The sequence below is a fragment of the Equus caballus genome, chromosome 24 (assembly GCF_041296265.1).
Source record: "Equus caballus isolate H_3958 breed thoroughbred chromosome 24, TB-T2T, whole genome shotgun sequence".
In the NCBI taxonomy this organism is placed as follows: domain Eukaryota; kingdom Metazoa; phylum Chordata; class Mammalia; order Perissodactyla; family Equidae; genus Equus; species Equus caballus.
The window spans coordinates 18916718-18934107 of NC_091707.1; the positions used below are offsets into that span (position 1 = coordinate 18916718).

At 36.8% G+C, this 17390-nt stretch overlaps 1 protein-coding gene across 8 annotated transcripts in view; it reads left to right on the top strand.

Annotated features, from left to right (window-relative positions):
- Positions 1-17390, top strand: part of ARID4A (AT-rich interaction domain 4A) — a 68216-nt gene that overhangs the window by 21821 nt on the left and 29005 nt on the right. For all 8 annotated transcript variants that reach the window (XR_011432147.1, XM_023627800.2, XM_023627802.2 and 5 more), the window contains 3 exons: positions 952-1031; positions 2312-2388; positions 2789-2955. Coding sequence is in view for 7 of the 8 variants with exons in the window: in XM_023627800.2 (XP_023483568.1) it covers positions 952-1031; positions 2312-2388; positions 2789-2955 (324 nt within the window). In the remaining variant the exon portion in view is untranslated. The remainder of the gene's footprint in view (positions 1-951; positions 1032-2311; positions 2389-2788; positions 2956-17390) is intronic.

The following is a 17390-nucleotide window of genomic DNA, read 5'->3' on the forward strand; positions in this document are numbered from 1 at the left end:
CTTGTATCTGATGTTAAGACAGCTGATATGACTGCCAAGAACTTTAAATTATTTGGATACATGCTGTTTAATCTGATAGCTGTGAGCCCTATCTGGCTATTTAAGTTTAAATGTAACTTAATTAAAATTGAATAGAATTAAAAATTCAGTCTCTCATTTGCACTAGCCACCTCTCAAGTGCATGACCCCCCGTGGTTCATTGCTGCTGTATTGGTCAGTGCAGATATGGAACATATCCATCAGTGCAGAAAGTTCTGTGGATGGTCCTCGATTGTAGCGGAGGGGCTAGTGTTAGGGGTGATAATGAGCAAGTGCGTTTCAGCAATTTATTAGTAGACTTTAATTTTTTTAAATATTAAATTCCATAAAGAATATACAGAGATTAGTTATTTATTAATATTAAGACATTTGTTATTTTTAAAAGTTAAGAAATTCAAAAGGTCTTTACTCAGATTTTCTGTAACTTGTTTAATTACTAAAAATTGTACATGCCATGGTAAGAAAGGGAACTTAGGTGTTTATTTTAAACAAATAGCCAGATTTCAAAATAGATCTTGATTCAAGTGTATTTTTTAAAATTTATAATGTGCCAAATTTGCATCACAGATCTTATATTTTAGTTTTTGGATAATCAATGAATTATTATTTAACTTAGAATAAATCCTGCTATTTTTAAAGTAGCCACATTGTAATTTATGTTTCATTAATTGTCCATTTTATAATCTAATAAAAAGATAAATATCTAGAAAACCAATATGCTAAATAAAAGTTATAAGGTGATCTTCATTGGTAAGAGATTCATTAATAATGGAAGCTTTTGACAGTGAAGCCATTTCTTATAAAATATAATCCATTTGAGAAGTTAGGGGATCCACATTGTTCTTTTAAAAAATATATTCTTTTTTTGAGCAAGGAAAATAGGAATCAATCTGTTCTTATTTTATATTTCAGGTAATATCTCCCAGCTGTAATGATGACATCACAGTGAAAAAAGACCAGTGTTTAGTTCGATCATTTATTGATTCTAAATTGTGAGTAATGCATCACTTAATAGTGTTACATTGGGAGAAAACAAATGGAATCAAAGTGATAAACTCCTCCCCACTCCAAGACTTTATTTTAAAAGGCTAATTATTTCATGAACTGAGACGTTGTTACCTAATATGCTTTGATTTTTTGTAATGTAGGTTATTTCTTACTGAAATTTTTAAATAAAAACTAAACAACATAGAATAATATTAAAAAACAGTTTTGACTTTTTTTCTGATTAAAAGTCAGATTTTTAGAAACTTTCCTTAACCTCAACTTTGCTTTGTTTCCAAAAAAAGATGTAAAATTAAAAAATATATATATGTATTTATTGAGTGGTAATCCTCTGTGAAAAATTTTGTTTTGTTTTTTTTTTTTTTTTGAGGAAGATTAGCTTGAGCTAACATCTGCCACCAATCCTCCTCTTTTTGCTGAGGAAGACTGGCCCTGAGCTCACATCTGTGCCCATCTTCCTCTACTTTATACGTGGGATGCCCACCAAGGCATGGCTTGACAAGCAGTGCCATGTCCGCACCCGGGATTCGAACCAGCGAACCCTGGGCCGCCAAGCGGGACATGCAAACTTAACCACTGTGCCACCGGGCTAGCCCCTTTGTGAAAAATTCAATACCGTAAAATATCTTAGAATAATAAAAATATTTTAACATTACCTTCTATTAAATTTTTTAAAGTAAACTGGATAGTAAATTTAAGAAATATTAAAGATCAAAGTAGACATTGTTGTCTTCTCTAAGGCAAACATCCTGCTGACGTAAATGACCCCGTCCTGTGACGCGAGGCTCTCAAATTAGTATACTTTGCATATGTGAAACTTTCTAATGAAGAGCTAGCCTTGCCTGTATTGCCCTTTATTGAGGATTAGTATATACATGGTCTTTTAAAAACAGTGTATAGGGGCCGACCTGAGTGGTTAAGTTCGTGCACTCCGCTTCGGCGGCCCAGGGTTTCACCAGTTCGGATCCTGGGCGCCACTCATCAGGCCGTGTTGAGGCAGCGTCCCACATGCCACAACTAAAAGGACCCACAACTAAAAATACACAACTATTTGGGGAGAAAAAGCACACAAAAAAAAGAAGGAGATTGGCAACAGTTGTTAGCTCAGGTGCCAGTATTTGAAAAAATAAATAAATAAATAAAAACATTTTATAGGCAAAATAATTTTGATTTTGACGTTTATATTTGTCTGTATATTAACATGGACTATTCAAGTGATAATTTTTATTTAATAATGCTTTCTCTCTTTATTCTTCTCTATAATTAGTTATTCTATAGCAAGAAAGGATATCAAGGAAGTAGATATTCTCAATATACCTGAATCTGAGATTTCTGCTAAACCAGGTAAAATAAGGATGAATCAAGCCATTATTTCATGATGTGGCTCTAAATGGCAAATAGTGGCTAAAGCAAAACTGACTGTTCTCTGGTGCCATTTTAACTCTTTAGACTTGATGTCTACTCTTATTTGATGGCTGTTTTTTAATGTCTAGATAAAATATTTGATTTGTAATTTGTAGATGTTTAACTTTTCATGATTTACCATTAAGATTCTAACAGTATTCTCTAGAGTGATAATAAACATTAATATAACATAACTTATGAGATATGTTCAAGTTTACTGTATCATTTTCTAAGTGACAGTGAATTTGAATCTGAATCTTCTGACTCTGAATGCCATGTCTACCTATTGTTTCATGCTGCTGATTTCATAACTACTGCTGAAGTACATTTTTCCTCCTAGGGCTACAGAAAGCAAGCATCTTCTTAAAAACTAGAGTTGTTCCTGATAATTGGAAAATGGATATAAATGAAATCCTTGAGTCATCCAGTAGTGAAGATGAAGATGGCCCAGCTGAAGAAAATGATGAAGAGAAGGAGAAAGAGGCCAAAAAGGAAGAAGAAGAGGCGGTATGTGAAATTTCATGTTTGAAACGTATAAAAACATTTTAATACTCTAAAGTAAAAATAATACCTTCATAGGGGTTGGCCCGGTGGTGCAACAGTTAAGTGCACATGTTCCGCTTCGGCAGCCCAGGGTTCACAGGTTTGGATCCCAGGTGAGGACCTATGCACCGCTTATCAAGCCATGCTGTGGCAGGCATCCCACATAAAATAGAGGAAGATGGGCATGGGTGTTAGCTCAGGCCAGTTTTCCTCCGAAAAATTAAAAAAAAAAAAAAAGGAGGATTGTCAGCAAATGTTAGCTCAGGGCTAATCTCCCCCCCCCCCCCAAAATAATAATACTCTCATATATTTTCCCTCTGTTTAGATTCTTTATATTATTTGTTTCTGTCTTTTTCTAGCTCAGCTTCATCTTGGGGAGGGGAAGTTTTTTTGGCTTCTAGCGTCATGTAAATCAGAATTGATTTTTAGCAAGTAAGAGGTTACAAAGAACTTTTCAGGCTAAATAATCAACAAGTGCAAGCTCATGTTGTTTTTTTTAATTCTTTTGCAAACAGCCAAGGAGGAAAGAAATGTAACTTTTAGGTGTGTTACATGTGTTAACTCATTGAAATTGTTATCATATGGAGTAACTGGTATTATCTTACTTTAAAGGTGAGGAAAATGAGCGTCAGAGAGGTTAAGTAACTTTCCCAAGGTGGCACAGCTCAAATGTGAACAAGGATTTGAACCCAGGTCTGGTGTGTCTTAACTTCAAAACCTCACCTCTTTCAGACACTTCACAGTGTCTCAAGGATAACAGGGATAAAAAAATCCTATCCAAACTGAAAGAATATTTCATTTGGCAGTTTGATAAATCATATAAAAGATTTAGATTGTACTTTATAAGTGCTAATGGTTTTAATGTAATATTACTATGTCATTTAGAATATATATAATTGTAGGAAATCATTCATGGAGTACCACGTAATTGCTTACATGAATATTGTTGTCTATTTATTCAGCAATGTTTTGTCAAGTGGATAAATTGTCCAGTATATTTTTGGTTCTTATGAGGTAAAGGAGCTTAGCGGCAGACAAAGAGAATGAGTTTATTGAAAAAGCAGATCTATTTGAGCATAAAAAGTATTTGCTTGGAAAATGTGGAATGTTTGTTTCTGTTTTACATATACAAATATGAATTTATGAAATACAGCAAGTATACTTGTATATGATGAAGGGCATACAGTATTTCTTTCCTTTTACTTCCTCTGCAGTATTTGGTTTTTGCACTCTGAAATCAGAATGGCGGTTCATACTTACAGGCTGCCTACAGAGTTGCCATAGTAACGTGCTGTTGGTTTTAAGTGAGCATGCTCGGAAAGACAGGAAGGTTTAGCAGAGGCTTGGCAGGTTGCCAATGGAGGTTTGCCAGATGCTTTGAAATGGGCTGTCTTTCTTTTCCTTTCATGTAATGTCTGATTTTTATGTGGAAGAGAATGTAAGTAGTGCTGTATAACCCTGCGGATGCTATGCCCTGAGAGGGAAAGCAAATATTTGCAAGTCAGACTGAAAAATGTTCAGACACTGTACTGATTAAGTAGAAGGGGAATCTAACCATTTTGCATTTGAAAGAAAATGCAGCATATAGGTAAGATTTTTTTAATATTTAGTTACCATTTTGATTGCCAAAAATCGGGTTAAATAAGAATTTTAGATATTGATGATGTGGCTAATATGGTAGAACTCGTAACCAAGCGTAATTGTTTCTTGTACAAGAGACAGTAGGAGTCTATTTTTAGAGTGTCAGAGGATAAAGCCTGTTTTTCTGAAACATAAGATAGATTTTGAAATGAAAATGATAATGAGACAGTTTGGCAAAATTCAGGACTTAAAGTCTAAATATTAAATGTGATATTTGTATTTTATCTGTATTTATTTATAGATTATATGTTTTCAGGGTAAATAGGCCACATTTTTAGGGTGTGAACTGTTGCAGTCTGGTTTTGCTTTTTTTTTTTTAAATTAACAGTTAGGATCTTATATTGACAAATATATTGACAAATTGACATTTTTTTAATACTTTTAATTGGTGTCCCTCTCAGAATGCATTTTCCTTACTCCCCACCCCCCAAAACACCCCTGAAATTTTAAACAAAGAGGGTAAAAAGAGCTTTATAGTAAGGTTAGAGAAGATAGCTATATAATAGTAAATAGTAAATGTTCTTATTACAGCTATTAATTGCATAAAAATCATAATGTTTTATTCAAGCTGTGAGTAAACATTCGTAAAAAAAGGAATGAAGAGCAAAGGCAAGCTCTGTTACCTATTGTTTGCAGGTAATAAGTAAAGAAATTTAAAAAGGTAAGGACCTTTGTAAGGATAGTGTCTTCTTAAAATGTATTAGTTAAGTTATGAACCTGTTAAAATTAAGTGAACCAGGATGCTTTTCATCTACTGAAAAATAAAAGCAAAATTATAAAATTTAGGCACTGGTTTATATGATTATTATTTTAAATTATTTTTCAGATTGCCAGTTTCATAGCACATACTTTATTGAATTCCTTGATAGAAATGAATTCCTCATTTTCTCTGGCCATGCAGGTAGATAGATGGTTGTAAGTGAGATTTTGGTTGCTTTAGAAAAAATAATCAGCTGCATTTCTTGCTGTTGGATTTAAGGTTTAGTTGCTGAATCATTCCAACTTGTCTTGAATAGTAATTTTTAAAAATTTAATATATTGATAAACCGAAAAGCAGTCTAATCTGTATATAGCAAAGGGGGAAAAAATAAGTATGGTATAAAATGAATTAAAGTCTAATAAACCGGGGCCTACCTGTCTTAGTCATTACAGGCCTTTACTGCACAAGGGAGGCTAAGCTGTAGTATTACATTACAGACCGTATTCTTCCCGAAGTATAATTATGCTGTGCTTTTCATGAAGATTTATTGTTGCTTCACAGTGATCAAAAAGATCTTTTATAGCATTCTGTGAATCACTATAACAGTACTTTAGCCTGTCATTGGTGTTTGTAAATTTTATGCAGTAGAATCATACAAGTGTTAGATACTTCTGCAGTGTTAATGGGCAGTGGACATTGTATATTTGATGCTTTGGGTACCCTAACATAGCCTTAATAAGGAGATTTGAGATTCCATGGCTTTACCGTAGAGGAGCATCTTTTTTACTTAATATTATTTTGAATTCCTAAGCATTGGTAGTTCAGGATTCGAGCACAAGAAATATATTTCATACTGTTACTGGGTAGGAAAAGACTTAAGAGTCTAGTAGGAAGTAGATCCTATCTATATTGATGACTTTAAATTTTAACTCATTGGTAATTATATTGGAAAAAAGCCCTGGAGAATATTTTTGTGGGTATTACTTAAATGTCTTTGGTTAAGAAAATTTTGTATTAGAAAAGATATTGCTGAATTTCCTTTTGAGCTTTGAAATTGAGAAGTCCACGTAAACACAAGTAATGATGTCAGTTATTGGTTTACTCCTGATGTGCATTCACTTTGTCTGAATGTAGGAGAGCTGTCAAAGGGTAAAATAGAGAGGGGAATATTTCGAAGACTGACTGTCAGAAGGGGATTGGGCCCGTCTTACCTTTTGTCCTTTTAGTTTGCCATAGGTAGGCTTATATGTTGGGCCCTTTCAGAAATCTCCTCTAATTTCGAATTTAGTAATAAAAATTAGAATTTAGTGAATTTTTATAAGAAATGCTCTTTTCTGTTTAGAAGTATTGATGCCCTTTTCTCCAATCTTTGAATTTTATAGGGATCACTCTTACGTTTAATGCCCAGGATTATATACTCGGATAAAAATCATAAATGCTTGAGTTTTCTTATTCATGGAAACCTGAATTTTTTTTTTATGTTTAAATCAAGTGTTAAATAATTGTGTGTATTTGTGCCAAGATTTCTGTAGCTCAATTGTAACAGCATTTGTTAGTGATCATTTGGGATCGCTTTGGGTATAAACCTACAGTAAATGCTTGATAATTCAGGAAAATCATGCTAAGTCAATAAAATTTAAAGAAAACTTTAAAGGTAATATTAATATTGTAGGTATATCTAGTAACTCCAGCTGCCAATCGAGCGTTTCTAAGCAAGCCTGTAAAGCAAACCTTCAATGAACAATTGAGACTCTGGCTTACATTCAAGTATAGTAACTTCTTTGCTCAACTATTCGTTTAGCTTATTAAACAAGCAAACAACAATGACCTAATGTATTTAGCAAAACCTTTCTTCACAGTTAGCATAAGACTCTAAACAAATTAGGATGACCTACTCAGATTAACGCGGATTGCACATTTGTACACACAAATACAGCTACATTTTTGTGTATTTACAAAAAAATCTTCTTATATCAAAGTATTTTATAGTTGTGGTTGTATGTGAGAGGGTTGACTGATTTTAAAGCTTTAGATATGATAGCATCCAAACCACAGCTTGATGATTAAAAGTAGAATGTGTGTACCCTTCCAAATGGGGGAAAAATGGCTAGTCTCGGTTAACTTTGATGTAACACAAGAGTCATATGTAATTTGTTTTATGCAGGTTGTTGTTAAACTGTTTTCTGAAATTATACAACAGTGTCTCACCACATAATGAATATATCGTAATATCTTATGTGATCCCTGAAATTTTCTGTTGTAAGTGTATACAACAGGGAGGAATGGTACCATTCTACATTTTGTGATTACCGGTTTCGCTGGGCCTCTAACACTCTTGGTTAATTCCCAGTTTCTGTAATCAAATCATTGTCTCCTCCATTAAACCAACAAGTTTATCCTCACTCCACTCCAACTTCAGAAAGAAACTAGGAGCTTCACATGGGAGCATGCTCTAAACCTCACCTGCCTGCTCTCCTTCCCCAAGGTACAATTGATGATGTGTTGTCCTCCTCCATAAGACAGGCCCTCCATTTATGCTCTGGATCTCATTCCCTTCTTCCTTGTCTTAGACTAGGAACTATCTGTTTTCTTTTCAGCATCTTTAACATGTTACTTTCTGTTGTATCCTTCTCATCAGCTTTTAAAAACACGTTCATATCTCTGCCAACCTTTTGGCGACCTGTCCAGATTCCTTCCACCAACTTTCTCACAAGCCCTCTAGATACTGCCCTCCATCCTCCCTGTTGTGGCCAGATTGCTCAGAGCCATATATACCATTCTGTTTCCTAACCTCTCGTTCACTCTTAATTCACTGCAGTGTGTCTTGTCCTCCTACCTCAGCTAAAACAACTTTACTCAGGTCACCAGTGGGCTATAACAAATTTTTGTGCTAAATCCAACAGATTTTTGTTTTGATCTCATTTGACTCCTTAGTAAGAGTCAGCATCTTTGACATGCCTACCTTCTTAAATCTCCTGACGTCCATCCATGACATTACATTTTTTCTGTTTTATTTCCTAACTAAATGATGTAGTAATTCCAAATCTGTATGTGTATCAAAGATGTCTCTTCTTAGCTTCAGATATTTATATTGAACTGCCAATGAAGATTTCTTCTTGTTTTGTAAGTACTAACTCACTATGTTCAAGACTATACTTATCTTTGCCTCAAACCTATTCTTTCCCCACTTGTCCCTGATTCATTTGAATAGAAGCGTCATCTGCCCAATTGCCCAAGCCAGATACATGGAAGTCCCCTTGATCCTCTCCCTCTTGCTCCTCTATCCAATGAGACACCAAATCCCGTCTCTTCTTCCTACTTGATAGCTCTCAAATTTGCCCCCTTCCCTCAGTTTCTACTCTCTGCTCCCGTAGTCCACACCACTGTTCTCTTTTGCCGGGACTAATGCACTAGCAACCCGTTCTTCCCATGCCCATGCCTGCCCTCCTCCAGTCTATTCTCTGTACCGCTTCTGAGTAGATTCTTTGAAGCTAGAAATATAAATATGATTCCTCTTGGAATAAATTAATTTTAGGGCACAAAAGTGGTTGTAGTTTTTGTTCTTTTGTGTTGAAACATTTCTAAAACATATTGCTTAATAACACCCCTTTAAGAAGTAGTATACTTACTGGACATTACTTATCCTTGTACTTACTCAAGATTTAATTATTCTTTTAATACAATCCCTTATAGTAAATGACCTACTCCTATTAAGATTGTGAATTTTTCTATTTCCTTTCTTCTAAAGTCTGTTTTGTCAGCTGTCATTTTTACGTATGATAAATTTCTGGGCAATTCTTCAGAATTCTGTTTGGGGCAGGACCTTTTGTTACCCTAGGGAGTCATTTTGACCAATGGATCACATGAGTTACCAAACCTAGTACTGTGATTTTTTTCTTTTTCTTTTTAAATTTAAATTCAGTTTAACTTAAAGTTTTCATTTTAAATTTTGGTTTTCATTTGCATATTTCACTGAGGTGTTGTGACAAGAAAATATATCTATTGTCCCAGAGCATACATCATCAGTAATATGTACCTTTCATCGTACCGCAGCTAAAGTATTCAGCTTTTGTAGAAGATATAAACAAGTGAGAGGTGACCACACCAAATAGTCTTCTCAGTTTATTCTTGGAGACTTAGTGTTTTTTTAAAGTACGACTGTTTAATCCTCAATAGAAATTTTTATATGTGAAGAAACAGGCTTAGAGAGGTTACAGGAGGTTTCACAGACTTTTAAATAAATTTTCTTTCTTCCTCTAGACTGTAAGGTCTCTGAAAGCAGAGGATGTCAGGTTTTTTGTGTTTGCTTTTTCCTTTTACAACCAGTATAAATATCTGCCAGCTAGCAACACAGAGCTTGGCTCATGTTAAACCTTTATTAAATAGTTTCTGAATAAATAAATGACTATGGGCTATGCAATTATCCTAACAAATTGCTGTTTGAAACCAAGTGTTGGAAGATTTGTTGTAAGGTTCCAGAAAGTTCACTTTGGAAGGAACCTAGCATAAGGTATCTAACTTCACTTCGTAATAGATTTCTTTTCTCAGGCTGTGTATTCTAAGCATTTGCATTTCCTTATAATATTCTGTGAATTTATAAATTAATTCTTTTCAGCTTAAGCTAGTTTGGGATAGTTTTCTGTCACTTGCAATAAGAGTTCTTGACTAATACTACTTCTCCTTCGTATCTTGTCGCACTTATTTTATGGGTCTTCTGACTGGTCTTTTCCCCTCCAATCCATTGTCCATAGACATCTTTCTAAAACATTATGGAAACCCTGTAATGGCTTTCAGCACCTATAGGATGAAGTCTAGGTCTTTTATCATAGTGCTTTGGAAGTCTGGCCCTGAGTTCATAATTTGACCTATACCCACCTTTTTGTTCTCCCCTCCACTATGCTCCAGCAACATAGAACTTCTGATAGCTCCCCGCCACCACCAAGACGTTGGTCAGACGCTGCTTGTTGAGCTGTCAGGTTTATTGCGTTGAGTATTGCCTTTGTGCTGCCCATTCCCTTTGTCAGTATTAAATATTATAGGGAAAATAAAATGAAAGTTTAAAAAACTTTGAAAATAATAAACAATAGCTGAGATTTAAAGAAGCCAACTGACTTCTATGCAGGAACAGAAAGAGCTCTGTCTGAATTAAAGTGGTTGGATACGACTTAGAAACGTTCTATGGGTTAACTGTAGTAAGTTGTTCTGGAATTTAATTCACAGTTTCAAAAAATCAGTGAGGCTATTTAATATGTTTCGAATTTAAAATTATATACAAAAAAGCATAAGCAGCTACTGGTATTGCTGCTTCTTTCACGTCCCTCCTCAAGCCCAGAGGTGCCCTCAGAGCTGCCACCTGTGATGTGTGTCCTGCAGTGCTTCGCTCCCCAGAGTGCAGCTTTCAGGGCCCCGTCCTAATACCTCCTCGTCTCCACCAGGCATCTGCCCATTCAGAGGGCGCCAGGCTCAGCCTCTTTCTTCAGAGGGGTCGGGCGGGGACAGGAGATGGAGGGAGGAGCTGAGAGGGCCTGTGACGGAGGAGTCCCAGGGACGGGGTGAGGAGGAGAGCCGAGGAGGAGGACCAGGCAAGGCCTGCAGACAGCAGCGTGAAGGGTGAGTGAAGCTCCCCTTGGCCCAAATAATGTTAATTCACAAAAACAGTATTTGGGTTTTGAAAAATAAGCATGGTATACTGGAATACTGAAAAAAAAAAAAAAAAAAAAGGAGGTTGTTGTATAATCATTAATAACTTATTAAGGATACCTGTAGGAGTTCATGTGAGCTGAGATACCCATCAAAAAAAGATGTGTACCTTCACATACAATAGACACTACAGGGAAAGCACAAAGGTCAAGTTTAGTTACACCCTTCTCCACTCTCAAAATGTCAGTTTTTGGGGCCAGCCCTGTGGCGTGGTGGTTAAGTTTGCACATTCCACTTCGGTGGCCCAGGGTTCACCGGTTCTGACCCCGGGTGTGGACCTGTGCACTGCTTGTCAAGCCATGCTGTGGCAGGCATCCCTCATATAAAATAAGGGAAAATGAGCACGGATGTTAGCTCAGGGCCAATCTTCCTCAGCAAAAAGAGGAGGATTCGCAGCAGATGGTAGCTCAGGGCTAATTTCCCTCAAAAAAAAAAGTTTTAATGGCTCTAACCTGATATGTGCTGAGAAATTATCCCCAACCACTCATTAGAACTCTGTAGGAGTTACATGGGTCCAAGGGGCTGTCTGTGAAGGGCCTCATCTTTTTCTGACATGTATTTTGACAGTTTAGACGCTTTCTGTACACCTTCATAATTTGTTTTCTGGTTAGTAGAGTTGCTAGCTAGGTAAGTTAATAGCTCAGCCAAAACAAGGTATTATCTTATTAAAAAAATTAAATATTCATTTCCCATGGCAATAAAATGCAGAAAGTTCATTCTTCACTAGAGTTTATGACATTTCTCAGTGAATAATCATTCATTTTCTGAATAATATATTTAGGAAAAGAATGAGGTGAGTGCCAGCAAGTCATTGTGCCACAACCACCTGTAACTTAAGAATATCCTCAGCCATTCTTATTTTTTCTCTGACTCCTATTGCATTCATCTTACTGTGAATGTTAACCCTGAAACGCAGTGAATGTGAAACAATTGAAGAATATCTTCTCCCTAATTCATTTTCAGGGACATTGTTTTCATTCAGATGATAATAGAGTGTCTACACTAAGTGCCAGTCATTGGTGATAAAATTCTGAGCAAAATACTCGTGTCTCTAACCTCATAGAACTTAGCAAGCACTTACAATGTATTGGAACTTTAAGGACTACAAACATGAATAGCTTAAGTGAGACTTAAAGTAAAGAGAAATGTCAGCATTAACCCCCCTGTCTCCGTCCTTCAGGGCAAGTGTCCTCTTTCCATCATCAGGTGACAGACTGCGTCAGGCATTGATCCCCCTCCTGTGGACTGTCATAGCTTCCCTTTCCCTTCCGATCCAGCAGACTCAGTCTTGGCAGAGAACTTTTAAAGACACAGATGTGCTCTAATTCCTCTGTAGCTCTCTCATACCTCACATCTGCCCGCAGCATCCAGTTCCGATTCTCTTGCGCATCATTACAAGGTCCGTTCCTGATCCCCAGCCTCATGTTTATGCCGTTGACTCCAGCTCCCAGGCTCTTCACTGTCCACATTTTGAGGCTTTCCCAGTGTTACCACCATCACTCCATCTCCAGCAGAAACATTCATCCCCTCTTGTATTCTTTTACATATTTTACAGCACCTCCACATTGTGTGGAATTGTCTTGTTTAACATTTCTGCACCCCCCTGCCAGACTCAGAGGGCCATAAGTAGAAGGTACCATGTCTTCTCATTTTAATCACAGTACTTTTGCATAGTCCCTGACTCATAGTAACCATCAATAAATGTTTAAATTGAATTTGAAGATATAATTTCCAAAGTCAGAAAATTCATAATCTAGTAGTGTAGATAGATACGCAACTACTTATAACACTAGGTAGTATATACTGATGCTAACTAAAATTGTAAGTTTCTTGAAATCATGCTCATGTTTATGCCTCTTCTGTATCCCTAACCCCCTTCCCTGTCTGGGCTGCCTCATTACTCTTCACACACGTTACTACGTGAAGGGAAGAAGGCTCTCCGGCAGTCTTGTGGACTCTCCCCCTCCCGTCATTACAACCCTCTCCTGCTCTAAAACCCTGCAGAGATGCAACACCTTCCGGCTGTCGGCCAGGAGAGAGACCCGATAGGTCTGAAAATACCGTGAACAGGGAAAGCACACTGTGACAGCAAGGCCGAGCTGCCACAGAAAGCCGCTGCAAAGGCAGACTCTTCTAGTCGGAGGCATTTTCTAGCATATGCAGTTTTACTCCAAGGTGACTAACAACACAGCTATTTGCAGAAAAAGATTTTGAAGAATTACTTATTGTAAGGGATTAAACAATTTTAATTTTTGCAAGGACTATCAGGTAAATTTAAACTTTGTTTATAGCCTCCTTTTTGTGTGTGGAAAGTACATTTCCTCTCAAGCAGGCATTTTTTTATAAGTAGAATTCTTTCTTCATTTATGTCTTGTTTTTACACCTGATAACACCACCTAAACTTAGAATTTTATAGCCATAGTTTCTCATGGAACTTATTACACTCTTGGATATCCACTAACTTTTAAATCAAATGTATTTAAAGCACCAATTTTTATCTATAAAACTATATTCTTAATTATTAAGAATTTATCAGATGTTTGGTACAACCTTAATAAATGCCTAATTTTCAGTTGATGGATTCCTTTTGTTTACTTGTTTTTGGAAGAAACTTTGATTTCAAATCAGTGCCTTTTTAAAAAATTGTTTTTACGTATATGAGCTACTAATTATCTGAAATCTGTAAGATCATAAATACTGGGAATGAGGCATTAATCTGAGGAGAGAACATTGTGATTATGAGGGACAGGCAAAGCATAGAGCCAGTCTGTCATAAGGCATTTTGGGGTCTTTCCCCCATACTAGAAGTCCTTAAAATTAATACCTGAAACGATTCTTGGGCTATTGGATTACTTTTTTTCTTGAGTTAACTCATTGGCAGTTGTTTTGATAACCTTGTAAAAGCAAGATTTTCTAATTCACATGGGGAAAAACCTGCCATCTCTTGTTTTGAGAATTAGTAATGATTTCTGTTAACTCTGATTATTAGCTCTGTAAATTGCTAATTTGTGAGGCCTAGTAGAACTTTGAAGTTTCTTTATATTTGGTAAACCGAAAGTACTCCAATGTTACAGATCATTCTGAGTGAATGTACTGAAAGATCTTACTGCCTTTCCCTGGATTGCCTTGGGGGTTTTTTATTGTATAGAAAATTCTTTTTTTTTTTTTGAGGAAGATTAGCCCTGAGCTAACTACTGCCAATCCTCCTCTTTTTGCTGAGGAAGACGGGCCCTGGGCTAACATCCATGCCCATCTTCCTCTACTTTATAGGTGGGATGCCTACCACAGCATGGCTTTTACCAAGCAGTGCCATGTCTGCACCTGGGATCCAAACCAGCGAACCCTGGGCCGCCGAGAAGCAGAATGTGCCAACTTAACCGCTGCACCACCGGGCCAGCCCCATGATGAAAATTCTTAAAGGATACAATGAAGAATACAATCCCGGGCCCGGTCCAGTGGCGCAGCGGTTAAGTTGGCACGTTCTGCTTCTCGGCGGCCCAGGGTTCGCTGGTTCGGATCTCGGGTGCGGACATGGCCCCGCTTGGTAAAAGCCATGCTGTGGTAGGCATCCCACCTATAAAGTAGAGGAAGATGGGCATGGATGTTAGCCCAGGGTCCGTCTTCCTCAGCAAAAAGAGGAGGATTGACAGTAGTTAGCTCAGGGCTAATCTTCCTCAAAAACAAAAAAGAATACAATCACAACCAAAAAAAATAAAATACCTAGGAATAAACTTAACCAAAGAGGTGAAAGACGTGTACACTGAAAACTATAAGACGTCATTGAAAGAAATTGAAAAAGACATGAAGAAATGGAAAGATATTCCATATGGGTCGGAAGAATAAACGTAGTTAAAATGTCCATACTACCTAAAGCAATCTACAGATTCACTGCAATCCCAATCAGAATCCCAATGACATTCTAAACAGAAATAGGTTAAAGAATCCAAAAATTTATTTGGGACAACAAAAGACCCCAGATAACCAAGCACTCCTCAGAAAAAAAGAACAAAGCGGGAGGCATCACAATCCCTGACTTCAAAACAAACTACAAAGCTATAGTAATCAAAACAGCATGGTACTGGGGCTGGCCTGGTTGCGCAGTGGTTAAGCGTGCACCTTCCGCTTCGGTGGCCCAGGGTTTGCTGGTCCAGATCCCAGGTGCAGACATGGCACTGCTTGATGAGCCATGCTGTGGTAGGCCTCCCACATATAAAGCAGAGGACGATGGGCACGGATGTTAGCTCAGGGCCGGTCTTCCTCAGCAAAAAAAGAGGAGGATTGGTGGCAGATGTTAGCTCGGGGCTAATCTTCCTCAATAAAAAATTTAAAAAAATAGCATGGTACTGGCACAAAAACAGACAAACATATCAATGGATCAGAATTGAAAGCTCCGAAATAAAACCACGCATCTATGGACAGTTAGTCTTTGACAAAGGAGCCAAGAACATACAATGGAGAAAGGAAAGTCTCTTCAATAAATGGTGCTGGGAATACTAGACAGCTACATGCAAAAGAATGAAAGTAGACCATTATCTTGCACCATACACAAAAATTAACTCTAAAGGGATTAAAGATTTGAATGTAAGACCTGAAACCATGAAACTCCTAGAAGAAAATATAGGCAGTCCACTCTTTGACATTGCTCTTAGTCACATCTTTTCGAATACCACATTTACTCAGGTAAGGGAAACAAGAGAAAAAGTTAACAAATGGGATTACATCAGACTAAAAAGCTTCTGCAAAGCAAAGGAAGCCATGAACAAAATAGAAAGAGAACCCACCAACTGAGAGAAAATACTTGCAAATCATTTATTAGACAAGGGGTTGATCTCCGAAATATATAAAGAACTCATGCAACTCAATAAAAAAAAAAACCCATCAAAACATGGACAGAGGATACGAACAGACATTTTTCCAAGGAAGGTATACAGATGGCCAACAGACACATGAAACAGTGCTCAACTTCACTAAATGTTAGGGAAATGGGAATCAAAACTACAATAAGGCGTCACCTTACATCAGTCAGAATGGCTATAATTACCAAGACAAAAAACAAAACTTGTTGGAGTGGATGTGGAGGAAAGGGAACCCTCATACACTGCTGGTGGGAATGCAAACTGGTGCAGCCACTATGGAAAACAGTATGGAGATTTCCAAAAAAATTAAAAATAGAAATTCCATACAATCCAGCTATCCCACTACTGGGTGTTTATCCAAAAAACTTGAAATCAATTATCCAAAGAGATTTATGCACCCCTGTGTTCAATGCAGCATTATTCACAATAGCCAAGATGTGGAAGCGACCCAAGTGCCCATCCATAGATGAATGGATGAAGAAGATGTGGTGTGTGTATACACACACACACACACACACACACACACTGGAATACTACTCAGTCATAAAAAAGGACAAAATCATCCCATTTGCAACAACGTAGATGGACCTTGAGGGTATCATGTTAAGCGAAATAAGCAGAAAAAGACAAATACTGCATGATTTCACTCATGTGGAAGATAACAAATACGTGGATAAAGAGAACAGATTAGTGGTTACCAGAGGAGAAGGGGGTTGGGGGAGGTGGGCGAAAGGGATAAAGGAGCACATATGTATGGTGATAGATAAAAATTGGACTACTGGGGTTGAGCACAATGAAGTGTATTAAGGAATTGATAATAATGTACACCCAAAATTACACAATGTTATAAACCATTATGATCCCAATAAAATTACTTGAAGAAAAATTCTTAAAGGATACGTAATTTTAAAGGGCCTTTTGCCCTCTGGACTGTGAACACTCGGTATTTATTGCCTACAGTTGCTTTGGCTTTGAATATGGCTTTGAAAGACAAAAATCTGATTTCTTCTTTTAGAACATAGGAAAGTAATACTCTGAAATTAAATTGTGATAATTTATGTGAAAGATACTTATCAGTATTTTGTTTGTTTCTCCATAGTTTTAAACTTTTAAATAAGAATTTTCCCAAATATTAGTTTATAAGTAGTCTGTCAGAAAGGGAAATATTTTATTAAAACCCATAATACATTTGTTTGACTAGAGCCAAGATCTTGGCAGTATAGGAAGAAATCATTAGATTTATATAATCAGTAAAAAGTAACACTTAAATAGGTATTTGTAGGAATAGTTGTTTTTACATGAATGTTGCATTTGTTTTTTTCCCCCAGAGGAACTAAATTAGTAGTTATGTATCTAGTTTCCTTACCTAAGAAATAATGTTCATTGTCTTATTTTTAGGGGTTGCAAAGTCAACTACAGAGGCCATGCAAGAAAGGCACATAAGAAAAGCAGGCTAGTGATACACGGAGAGGGTAGTGGGGTCTGGGACAAAAGAGAGTGTA